Source organism: Lepidochelys kempii, chromosome 2, assembly GCF_965140285.1.
Source record: "Lepidochelys kempii isolate rLepKem1 chromosome 2, rLepKem1.hap1, whole genome shotgun sequence".
NCBI classification, from domain to species: domain Eukaryota; kingdom Metazoa; phylum Chordata; order Testudines; family Cheloniidae; genus Lepidochelys; species Lepidochelys kempii.
In genome coordinates this window covers 252086785-252098995 of record NC_136381.1, presented here as the reverse complement: position 1 = coordinate 252098995, position 12211 = coordinate 252086785, and the positions used below count along the sequence as shown (strand labels likewise).

At 37.3% G+C, this 12211-nt stretch overlaps 1 protein-coding gene across 5 annotated transcripts in view; it reads left to right on the top strand.

The window, feature by feature from the left end:
• RBM33 (RNA binding motif protein 33) overlaps positions 1-10862 on the top strand; it is a 146279-nt gene extending 135417 nt beyond the window's left edge. For 4 of the 5 annotated variants that reach the window (XM_073334566.2, XM_073334565.1, XM_073334564.1 and 1 more), the window contains 2 exons: positions 5119-5207; positions 5426-10862. In XM_073334566.2, coding sequence (XP_073190667.1) covers positions 5119-5207; positions 5426-5474 — 138 coding nt within the window. In that variant the 3' untranslated portion in view covers positions 5475-10862. Of the gene's footprint in view, positions 1-5118; positions 5208-5425 lie in introns of those variants that run through there. The other variant, XR_012157626.1, reaches the window with a different exon arrangement.
• The last annotated feature ends 1349 nt before the right edge of the window (positions 10863-12211 follow it).

Below are 12211 nucleotides of genomic sequence, written 5' to 3'. Positions count from 1 at the left end.
AGGGGAGACCACAGAGAAAATTGAGCAGGGAAACTACAATAAGGGACAAGAGAGTGGGAAGTTACAGGTTAAAGCGGGGAGGGAACAGGAAAATGAATGAAATCTCAAGTATTTCTCATTGGGTCTGATTCTCATTTATACTACAGCCCTTTTACATTGCTGTGGAAATTAAAGGGGCCCTAAAGTGAGCATAATTTACACTGCTAGCATGGTCTTAATGTAAATGAGAATCAGGCCCATCAAGATTTCTTAGTAACAGTTTTGGGAAGGAGGGGTTCTCAGTGCTGTCCACTAGCTTGAAGAATTTGTGCTGAAGCTCTATATTACAAATATACTGTAATCCTTCTAATAATTTAGGAAAAAAGTTTGTCTAATGTAGCAAATGTGATCCATTTGCAGATCTTTTCAAAAACCATTTAATTTACACCTCCACTCTTGTTACTGCGAATAGTTACTTTATACGCTGTATGGGCAGAAGAAACATGTTGAAATCATCATGCCTGTTGCTGTTTTTTAAACAACTGTCCAACCTGAAGAGCCTGTCTAGCCCCTGCAGTCAAGTTATTTTCCCTATTTTTTGGTACAAAACTTTTTCATGCTTTCCCATAATCAAAGTGTCATTGTGACATTAATGTCATGTTTGCGATTTAATTTTAATATGTAACAACTGAAAAACTGAGGATTTTAACAAACTGGTGTTTTTAGTTAAAGATTGTGTATAATATACGATATGAATAGAAAATGCTGTAGTGTATGATGGGAACATCATATCCTTGTGAAGAAAGTTTCATGTTTGAAGTATATACATACGTTGTATGTAGAAACGTGAATACTTTCCTGTTAAATTGAATGTTTTTCTGTGTTCATGGAAATGTCTCACTGAAAGAAGATTACTATTATTTTCCTATTAATGTTCCATGAGTAGGTTACCTAAATCGTAAAAGAAAAAATTAAAGTAACAGCCTTACCTCACTGGTGCCAGTGTAGTTTTCTGTTGTAATCGAAATGCGTCTTTAAACATGCCCTAAACACTCAATGAACTTCAGACATTTATGCTTCATGCATATCCTATGAAGGAAAACCCCCAAAACCCTCAGTGGAAACATTCATGCAAGTTTACACCCAGATTCTGGGACACAGGTAGAATAAAAGGCATACTAGAAGCAGTGTCATGGTCCCTCCTCTAGTTTAAGGCTGTTGCCACAATTATGCTCATGGTTGACAACATAAGGATTATCTTTAGCTGACTGATTTTTTTTTCTTTCCTTGGGATTGCCACCCAGTCATGGAATTTTTGGGTCAGGTGTCTTCAGTTATTATTTTTTCTTCCCTTATTCTTTATGGAACATCACAAATGGTGATGGATATGATATACTTGCCATTCTGAGGAAGTTGTCTGTTAAGCAGACCTACCTGGATTCTCCTGGTATAACATGTAGTCCATTACACACCTGCCTTATTCCTGCCTTACGGTGAAATTAAGTTATTCATGAAAATAGAAGTTTTTACCCTACTGTCAGGGAGAGTCAGTATGCAATGATTGTCACAGTCACCCCTCACTTTTGACCATTTCCCTTTTTGTGTGCTCCAGGAGTCATATTAACATATATGCCTATGCTCATCATTGTTTTGACTTTTAGCCCAAACACACTTGACCACATTCCAAGGTACACTTCTTTCATGCTTAAGTTGCTCATTTTTTGTCCTTCCTTGTTTGCACACCTTACCTCTACAATTGGGCCATTGATGCTTTAATGCCATCTTCTTTGCCTTAGATGGTAAAATAGTAGTCTAGGATCCATTTTGCAGGGAGAGTTTCAGTATTTTGATAGAAAACAAAAAAGCTTGATGTATTTGGCAACCAGTTAAAGTGAGGAGACATCATTATACTGCCTTTCAGTTCTTCACTGAGAGAAATAGTGAAGACCACGCTACGCTACCTAGCATAAAACTCTGATATCCCCTGCTAAGTTAAGAAATATGAAGAATTTAAAGAATGAATTTATTCAAGGCAGAATACACTGTCCCCACTTGCTGTAAAGGTATAGCTCTTTTTAGCTGGTAATGAACAGTAACAAGAAAAAGCAAATATTTTGTCTAGAAACTCCCGAGAATGATGCTGCTCGCTCCATGCGTTGAAATATTCTGGAAAAATCTGGGGTGTGGAAGGCTATTTAATTTTTTTTTAACTTCTATTTTGTAAAAGAGCAAAGAGTTACATCTTACATTCTCCAAATTGTCTGAAGCAGCAAATCTGGATAGTTTTCCTGAAACTTTGAAGATGCTCCTTTAATATAAAGCAAAGGAAAAAAGTGAACGTGCAAGTACCCATTACATGGCACTGACTACACTGCTGTCCTTGAGCAGCAGAGATAAATGGAGAGCCTCTTGCAGCTGCCACACAGGAGCACAGGCAGCATTTACTTGAGATCAAGTGAGGAACCAGCCGTTCAGAGCCATGCTGGCTACATGTGTTTGGTTTTCTCACCGCATTCTAAGGAGAGTAGTGGGTTGCCATGTGTCTAGCTGTAGGAGAGATCTAGACCCATTTTTAGAGATGCTCCATTCAGCAATGGGGATTGGAATTTGCAGTCAGGTACTAATCACAGAATTGTGAAGCACAACAGACTGAATAAAATGCACAGAAAAGGAGCCCTACGGTCTTTTCCTGGTTACTTCTCTGTAATACAAAAAAAGGTGATAAGTGCTTTACAGAAACCCAAAAAGGTAAAATCCCTGCTCCAGACAGCTTGCAATACAATCTACGGGTATGTCTATACTGCCTACACTCCAGAAAAAGTGTGTTCAAGTGAAGACATGGCAACTCAAGTGAGCAGCTCGAGTTAAAACCTATAGTTGAGTCTGGGGGAGAACTCGACCAGCTAACTGGAGTTAAAAGCCATGTTTCCATGTCTTCACTCCTGTTTTAACCATTCTAACTGCTGGTAACTGGACATGGCCCTGCCCTTGCCCCACCTCTTCCTTCCCCTGCCAAGGCCCCGCCCCCAACACTTGCTCCTCTTTCCTCTTCCCCCTGTTGCTTGCTGGATCGTCTCAAGGAGTCTGCCTGCGGGTAGGAGGCAGCTCTGGCTGAGCAGGGACTAGTACAGGGTAATGACCTGGCACCTCCCCCTGGTAACCGGATTTTTGGTTTGGGTACCATTTAGGGTTGCCAGTTCCCCTTTTCGACTGGACTTTCCGGTCAAAAACCGGGCACCTGGCAACCCTAAATGGCACCTGGACACAGAAGCCAAAAACCCAACTGTCTGGGTAAAGGCCAGACAGGTGGCAACCATAGTTTGAACCCGAGTTCACTAATGTGTGTTACTTAACCTGAGTTAAGAATACATTTTTTTGTGTGTGTATGTGCAGAGTAGACCTGCCCTTAGACATGATGTAGTGATACAGTGACAATCAGAGGAACAGAGTGAGGAAGAACAATTGTTACAGTAGTAATATAACGTGTTGATTCTGTTTTAGATTGTGCATGTCTTGAAGTTTTGTTGTGTAAGATGATATTCCAGCCTTTATGGCTGGAATACTTAAGAGTCGGGATGTGTCTACACTGCAGTGTAAGGCCAAGGTTAGTAGAAATGAGTTAGCAAACCCTAGGTTTATTAACCTAGGGCTTGAGCATCTACATTTATTTGTAACCCCAGCATAGGAATTGTTAAACCCTGGCTCCCAGCCTGGCGCTCTTGTGTCTACACTGTATTATGAAGGCCTGAGTCCAGCTATGGATATCTGAGACTTTCTAGTGCACTCCCAAAATGTGACTGCTTTCGCACTTTGTTCATGATGGATTGTGGGAAGACTTGACTGTCCATTAAACTTGACTGTCCAGAGGACAAAGAAAGTCTGTGTGTGGGGTTGTGGGATATTTTTGGTGGACTTTCAGCGCCAAAATCCAGCGGGGCTGCATCTACACTGCAAAGCAATAAGACTTAAAACCTGGCTCCCAGCTTGACTCGGGCTCGGACCCTCCACCCCCATGGAGTCCTGGGACTCCGGGTCCGAGCCCTGGGTTTATATTGCAGTGTAGACTTACTCTTAGTTTGAAAAAAAATAATTCCCAGAAACATCTTTATTGGTGTGCTGCAAATTGGGATTAATATTTTTAAGTATAGTTTTATCAATCCCCATGAAAGTTGAAGGGTGCCTTACATACAGTCTCTTCAATTAAATCTTCCCTCTCCCAACTTGAACATAACTCTGGATTTCATAGGTTGTATATTGGTCTTTGGAGAAAGGGAAGTGGGGCAGATCTTCTTTTAGGTGAGTCTCCGGTCATGTTGAACATATGTCACGTTCATATTTATGAATCAGTAGCTGCTTATTATGCACATCATGTGTAAATATATTTTTTTACATTTCTCAGGTTTCTTCCAGTTGCGTTCTACGTGAAAAGTTTGCCATTATAATTATTAAAATGCTAGTTCGTAACTTTTGTTTCTCATCTGAGCTGGCAATCAGGAGTTACCAAAGCACTGTAATTATTGTATTTCAGTTCATTCTATAAATTTCCCCTAATGTCTGTCAAAAGCCAGTTCTATACATTTTTATGAAAATAGAGGGAGTGTGGCCAAGTGGTTACAACACATGGATTGATGTCAGGAGATCTGGTTCCGTCACTCTTTCTTGTGTGTACCCCTGATCCTTCAATCTGATCCCCAAGGCTAGACCCCTTCACCTGGGCCTGTCTGGATACTCCCAATGAAGTTAGTGGGGCTCTTTACAGATGCTGTGGTCCAACCACATGGATCAGATTGAAGGGTTATGCTCTAAACTTCAACAAGATACTTAGGCATCTCTGCCTCAGTTTTCCCATCTGTACAATTGTAAGTTTGGACTCTAATCTCTTCTCTTGGAAAGCTCCAGTGCGTTTCTAACTTGATTTCTGACTGAAAGCTCTGCATATAGAACAGCAGGGAACTCCAGTTTCACATCTCAGCTATGTAAATAATATTAACAGTCTAATTCCCTTTTACAGGCCAATAAGCGTTTCTGGTAACAGAAAAATTACTAGTTTTGCAATGTCTCTGAAGCAAAGATAATGAGATTTTTTTTGTAGAAAGTGATCTTGTCTGAGAAAATAACTGTGTTTTTTGTCTTCCACAGAGTTTACAGATGCTTCCTCAGCAACGGAAAGCCATAGCGAAATTTAAGGAACCAGCACATGCGTTAGCATTTCAACAGAAATTCCACAGGTAAATATTTAGCCATTGCTTCATTCTTTAGTTTATCTGCCCTCTTTATAAGCTGAAATCATGGTCTCCTATGAGAGCTTCATATTCAAGTCCATATTCAAATGTATATTTTACTATTGACCTTCATAAAACCTTGTTTTCTACTCTCCATACATATAATAGTAAAAGTTTGTATGCCGAATGAAGAAAATGCTAACTATTTCTTTAACATTTTACAGGCATATGATAGATCTGTCCCACATTAACGTGGCATTGATAGTTGAGTGAGCATAGCTGATAACGCTAATAGAAGCATGCTGTGGAGCTACACAGGGAGAAGATACAAAGGCAAAACCATCAGGATCTGAAGTCTTTTCAGTTTACAGTCTTTCTTTAACTGCTCTGTAGAACTACAGAAAGTAACAAGATTTCCTCAAGATAAGCTGAACTTAAGAGGATCTAGCAAAGTGGAGTTTGTGTTCGATTTCTTCACATTCGGTTGAAACCCTATGGAACTGCAAATTTTTTTTCAAAGTGCTTACAATGCATGTAGACATTGTTCTTCAAGATTGTACTGTGTGATCACAGTGACTTGAGTTGAGAAAAAGAACACTTACATTGAAAAATTTAAAAAGTTTCTTCATAGCAAAGAATATTTGATAATGGTTGCTCTTATCTTCAGTGAAGGGTATTTAAATGAAAACTCACTTCTCTAAACAAAACACACACACGTATGTTGTTCCTCTGAGAAGATAAAAGATGCATTCTTATATAGATTTAAGACGTGGTCTACTTGATTGATGATGATATTTTGAAAGGCTTTGGAGGTGACACAGGAAGGCTGTAGTTTCTGTGTTTGTAAATACGTTAGATCGGTTTTTGCATCTTCTAGTCTGACACACATTCCCTCTTTACTCCCTTCCCCCTCCCTTTGTGAAATGAAAACACTTTGTAGGAATAACATTGCTACATTTCCCCCCATAGTTTAAAATGAAGGATCTTGGTCTTCACCTTTCAATAGCATAATGGGGTAGTTTACTCCAAGTAGTAATTTATTACAGTTTAAATTGTTTTTTAAATGGGATTGCAAGATACAAAGAAAAAGTGAAACACTTACGCTCATTTTAAAAATAGGGTGACACAGAGAAAGTGGTACGTTCCCAATAGTGTTTCTTTGTGCCACTGTTGCAGAGTACGCTTCCTCTTAATCTTTGTCGATTAGTATTTTTCCTTGAGATTTATTTTGTGACTAATGCTAAACCATTACAAAAAAAAATTAGAGCAAAGGCATAAGAATTGTGACATGGTGTTCCCCACAGAGATGGGATTATGAGGATGTTGTTACGCTGCTTGTGAAATTGGCAGTTCTAAAAATTATGTGCAAACATTAAAGGGGATTGCATTTTATAGTTGGTAAAATCCATTATACTTCCTTTGGGTTAGAACCATCCGGATGGTATTTCCAAAGGAACAAGTTTTCAGTTACTTTTGGACAAATTTAGCAAAATGCCATTGTTTATATCCAATTGCAGGTTTTATGAAACATTTTCTTAGTTTTTATTTGGTGGAGCTTTCCTTCATTCTTTATTTTTAGGATATACAGTACTTTTGAGTGCTGACCTACTTTTTGAAGTGGGCACCTCTGGAAACTTCATAATCTTTGAGGATACTCAAGTAACAGAAACAGAAAAAACACTAACATGATGCAGGAGCTTGTGAATGGGGTCTAAACAAGTGCCAGAATATGGAAGAATGACAGTTTGAAACAAATTAGTTGCAGCAAACCGTAGCTAATATGTAAAATTTAGTGGTGACGCAGTTCACATAGGCTTTCTAACTGGCTTTCTCACAGCAGAGTTTTTTATACTGATTTCCAATTAAGTAGAAGTTACTAAAAATTAATGATTGAGTAATAAATAGTGTCTAAAGTCTCCGCGGTAAAACTGCTTTCTTTTTCCACTGACATAATATGAGAATAATGTAGTGTATTGACATTATTACAATGGGAAAATGAAAATGTTTAAGGAATAATAGTTTCTAAAGCCATTTGCATCTTAGCACCGTGTATCTTAGCAGATCACAGTAAGATCATTAGAATACTCACATATGAAAGTGGATTTTCTCACATTTGCGTGTATCTAAATCATAACATTTGGCGCAGTGCAGCACAATTGATGATCTCTGCTCAGGACAGATCCAAGACTGGGAGTAGCAGATGTGTCACAGGTAGAAATGAATTGGTGGGGCTGTATGTGAAGGCATGATACCTGATTTCCATGGTGCTTGGCTCTCACTAGTGCTCTTCCCTCCTCACATCCACCATTACTAAACCCCACAAATATTGTATTTTTTTATTGTTAAAAAGGAATGCTTACATCTCAGATGGGCCATTAAAGGTGGTGACGTACCCCACTGTTAAGGAACAGCTTCTCTGTGAGGGGAAGGTTGGAAAAACATCCAGAAAATAAATGGACCCGAGTGTCTGCCTATGGAAGTATGGGCCGGATGTGACTACAAATAGCTCAGTAGGCAAAGTCCAGCAGTGGGCAAGTCTGCAGCTGATCAGCTGTTCTTTTATAAGCAGATGTTGTTGTTGGAATATGAGCTTTTTTGAGGCCTAAAGAATAGGGGCCCTATCCAAAGCCTAAAGAAGTCAATGGAAAGTCTCATACTGACTTCAGTGGGTTTTGAATCAGTTCCTAGGAGAACAACATTTGGCAATTAGGGGATTAAGAATTTTTAGTCAGGGTCTTTTAAACATTTTCCCACATAACCATCCTGGGGCACTGAAAACAAAGACATGAACAATGTCTCCTTAAACTTACCAAATAGATTGGAGCGATGTAAGCATTGTTTAATAATTGTATATATCCCTCTTTATAGACAGTTCCTTTAGATGATTGCGTGTGCATAGATAGAATGCAGACATATTTGATAGTGACTGTAGCTGCTTATCACAGCAGCTGGGTATCATATGGGGACTGTGAGTATGTTCTGTATGTATGTATGTTCATATGGATACAATTATGCACATACATACATCCTGTATATTACAAATCTTTTTAACAGGATGATCTTCAAAAAAGTACAGTAGTAAGAACAACCATTAGGTTTAGGCATACATTAAAAATGTTTCAATAAAACATATCTTCAGTAATAAACTCATAACTTAAAACTGGATTTGCTGGCAATGACCAATTTGAACAATAGCATCACAGTTTGGTTCCATTTGTTGTGGCTCCTCCCACAAAAGCAAAGGAAGTAGAGGTAAAATTAGAAGACCATGTTATTTCCATGTTCTCTTACAGCATTTCGTTAAATCTGGCCACCTTAAGTTAATTTTCTTGGAAGATCTGTTGCAACCATTATCTTGTTCTTTCTTTATCATGCATTTAAAATAAGATGCAGAATGCAAAAATTGCATTTAATATACAATGTAAATATGGAACTTTTAAAATTAAAAGATGTTACTCAAAGTGCTTACAATTCAACCACATCTTAGCTACTTGTTAGTTTTTTTGTGTTGTCTTATCTAAGCTTAATGGACATGGTTCCATAAATGTTGATGTGTTTTGTGTATCTCTTCAAATTTTTATAAAGATGCTAGTAAGTCAATACATATATCCTGATCTGTGTATTATTTGTTCACAAGTTTCAGAGAAACTTAAATTTAGTAATGCTATTTTAATAGGTAAATATACAGTAGGTGATTATGTGGAGCCAAATATATATATATTTTCTTTTTCAGGTATCTTGTTTTGATCTTGTGGCACTTCTAAATTCATTTTACTCTATCATATCACATCTTGGCTACTAGATTGGTCTGGCCATATTATGTGTGAAATTATAGAAGAATGTTCTTAATTTCTTTAAGAAGCCTCTGTCCTTAAAGGTTAAACGGATTATACATTACACTAGGTCTTCACATTCTCATGTCAGACCAAGATTTGGGTTGGGGGGGGGGGGGGAAGAGAGGAGGCTCTTTTTTTGTTGTATAAGTACAAAGTGGTCGGTCTAAAGATATTGTTCTCAAAGATTGGGAGCTTGGGGTTATTTTAGTTTTTGTTGTTCAACACACAATTCAAGTTGGTGATGTTAACATTTTATTCTTTTCACAATCTCAGAGAGCAGGATGGCACACTTTGTATGATGAAAAGAAACCATTAAACATAATTGAGGAGCTTGGTAAAATCCTATGGATGGGGAGAGGCAGAAGTGCAGACCTATAGAATGTTCATAAATATAGGAATTGCTACAAAATGTTTTATAAACTATAGTGACAGATTTTTTTAATTTAGCAGGCTGATGTGGGCCAAGAATGACTGATTCATCTCCAATGTAATTGGACAAAAGATTATATTTATAAATATTGAAGTCAGATCTACAGAATATAGGACAAAAATAAATCTTCAACTAATAGGTTTAATTCCCATTTGGGGGTTGGTTCTGAAATTTTAAGGTTGGTTTAAGGTTGGTTTTAATTTTCACAGCTCTGCTTAAGGCCCTGTTAGTAACTAATTTACCAGATCTTCATTGGACATCTTAATTCCTTTCATAGTTGAATTCCATTGCAGAGATTTAGTCTGAAGAACTTTTACAAAACTGTAGGTATTCTCAGCATGCCTGTGTATTACTACATTACCACCTTAGGTACATTATAGCAACTAATTCTGACTACTTTGGGGAATAAATAAGAGCATTTTATTTCGTCCTGAATATTTTTTTGAATGTTTACACAATATAGTATCTTCAGTCTGGCCAGTTTTAAAAGTTTTGCCCCTTCTAAGAAGATGCTGTGGCCACTTCCTAGAATTAGCAGAAGTAGCTGTGGGTGTTGCCTTTATCCATAGTTTGACTTTTCTGGATATGTCCTAGATTTGCGCTCCACCATACTCCTGTAGATGTTGTATTGTCCTCCCTGTTAGCACTGCAATATTCTATGTATGTTTCTACTCCAAGGATATGCTTCTGGCTTCACATACTTACTGTTAGACAGGATTTTTAGTATTGGTCCTCTAGGCGTAACTTTTTTCTTTTTAGCTATTTTTGGTACTTTGATTTTTCTAGCAGCAGTGTTGGATGAAAAATAAATGTGGGGGAAAGAGGCACTAGACAGATTGAAGAAAGTCCACTAGATTTTGAGAGGAATAAATCATTAGGGTAATTTAAGGCTCTTGTTTCAATGTTACTTTTAAACCGGCTTTGATTCTGAAATGTTACTTAGCACCATTCTTTAAATATGAATCAATTCAACAGTTTTAATACTGGAAGCATTTTATCTTAAGTTAGTATTAAATCCTAAGGATTTTATGTAAGGTTTTTTGTAACCTAGTTAATTTTATCATAAAAATTGCCTACGTTTTAACTTATTCTCCACATGAGCGTAAGGTCTTATTAACAAAAACACTGATTCATATTGGATCCTCACGTATACCATCTTCTGGTATAATATGGTTGGGAAGGATCATTTGTTTTATTCTTTAGCACGACCTTTTGCAGGGTAAATTTTTTTTAATTTTTTTGTTTACTCTTCAGTTTCCATTTCTGTGCTTATTTTGGTGGGAACTACATTGTCTTTTGCACTATGTAAAACTTAACGGGAAGGCTAATTTCACTGGGTCTTCAAGCACTTGCATTACTTTCTCACTTCTCAAGTTGGACACTTTATTTTTCTAATTCTAAATGGAAAGGGGTCGTTGCACATATTTCATAATTTCTCAACAGGTTTACATCAAGGATTTTTAATTTAACAGCATCCTAGTTAATTGAGCTTACACTATTTTAAATTTTATTACAGATTAAATGTAGTTTTTTTAAAAAAAGAAAAAAAACCAGTCCTGTGTACAGTTGCATAAAATATATTATGGCTGAAATAGTATCTGATTATATGGAAAATCACTGTTAAAAGAAGCATTTTACTGCTATTTTTACCTTTTTTTAAAATGCATTTCATAGTTCAGGCTTTTCATTGTGCATAGTAATTTTTCTAGTGTCTGACAGGTTTACTTTGCATAAATAGAAATAAAACTACTTATTTTCACTAATGAAACAATTTTTTGCAGGACTACTTTGCAGGAGATGGGGGTTTTCCGTAATTTAACTTTCAAATTAATATACATTTTCATTTACAGATACAACAAAGACAAGACTAATGAATTTATTTACAGTTGATCATCTGTCTTTAATGGACCATATAATTTGTACCCTTAAGAAGAGACACCATTAAAACAAGTCATAACACTTTATTTTTTTACCAAGTTATCCTTAGTCACCTTTGTTCCCCTCACGCTCTCTCTGTCCCCTTCCTATTTCCCCTCACTCCTAATTCACCTGCAGGAATGTTAATTCTTTACTGCTGTCTCCTCCTTGGCGTTCTTCTCATCTCTGTCTACAACTTTCTCTTTCCGCCTGCCTGACAGTTGTAGTACCCATCTCTCAGAATCCTTCTCTATTCTAGTTCCCTCATACAAGGCTTTGGTCGCCTGTATTGAAAGTAGATTGTACTGCTGCATCTTTCCTACAGATGGTAGTTGTAAATGTTTGAGCATAAACAGCTGCCACCCAAAGGAGGGGTCATTTTGAGAGGTTTCACGCTTTAGGACGTGTTGCACATTCCAAAGGTGTAGAGAAAATAGTACTTAACCGTTTTGTTTCACAGCTCTTTTCCACGTAGGGGAGTGAGAGCAATTTCCAGATATGCTCTAGCTTCTGTGGCATACCAGGAGATATGAGACTAATTACTAACTTTGTTTCTGTCCTTTACTTTTGCAGGAGTTCTGTTCTTGAATTCAGTGATAGTAATAGTACTGTATCATTGCCACTTAGCCGTAATGAGCACCTGTCCGAACAATTCTACCCCTATTACTGTTACTGAATGTGATCCTTCCTAACCTAGAAACTCTTAAGTGCTGGGTAGATTGGGGTATATTGAAACTGTACTTTAAAATGTACTGCTCTAATCTGGATTATGAAGCTTGTGTTTATTAGGAGTTCAGAATATAAATTCAAGAGGCGACTGTATCATG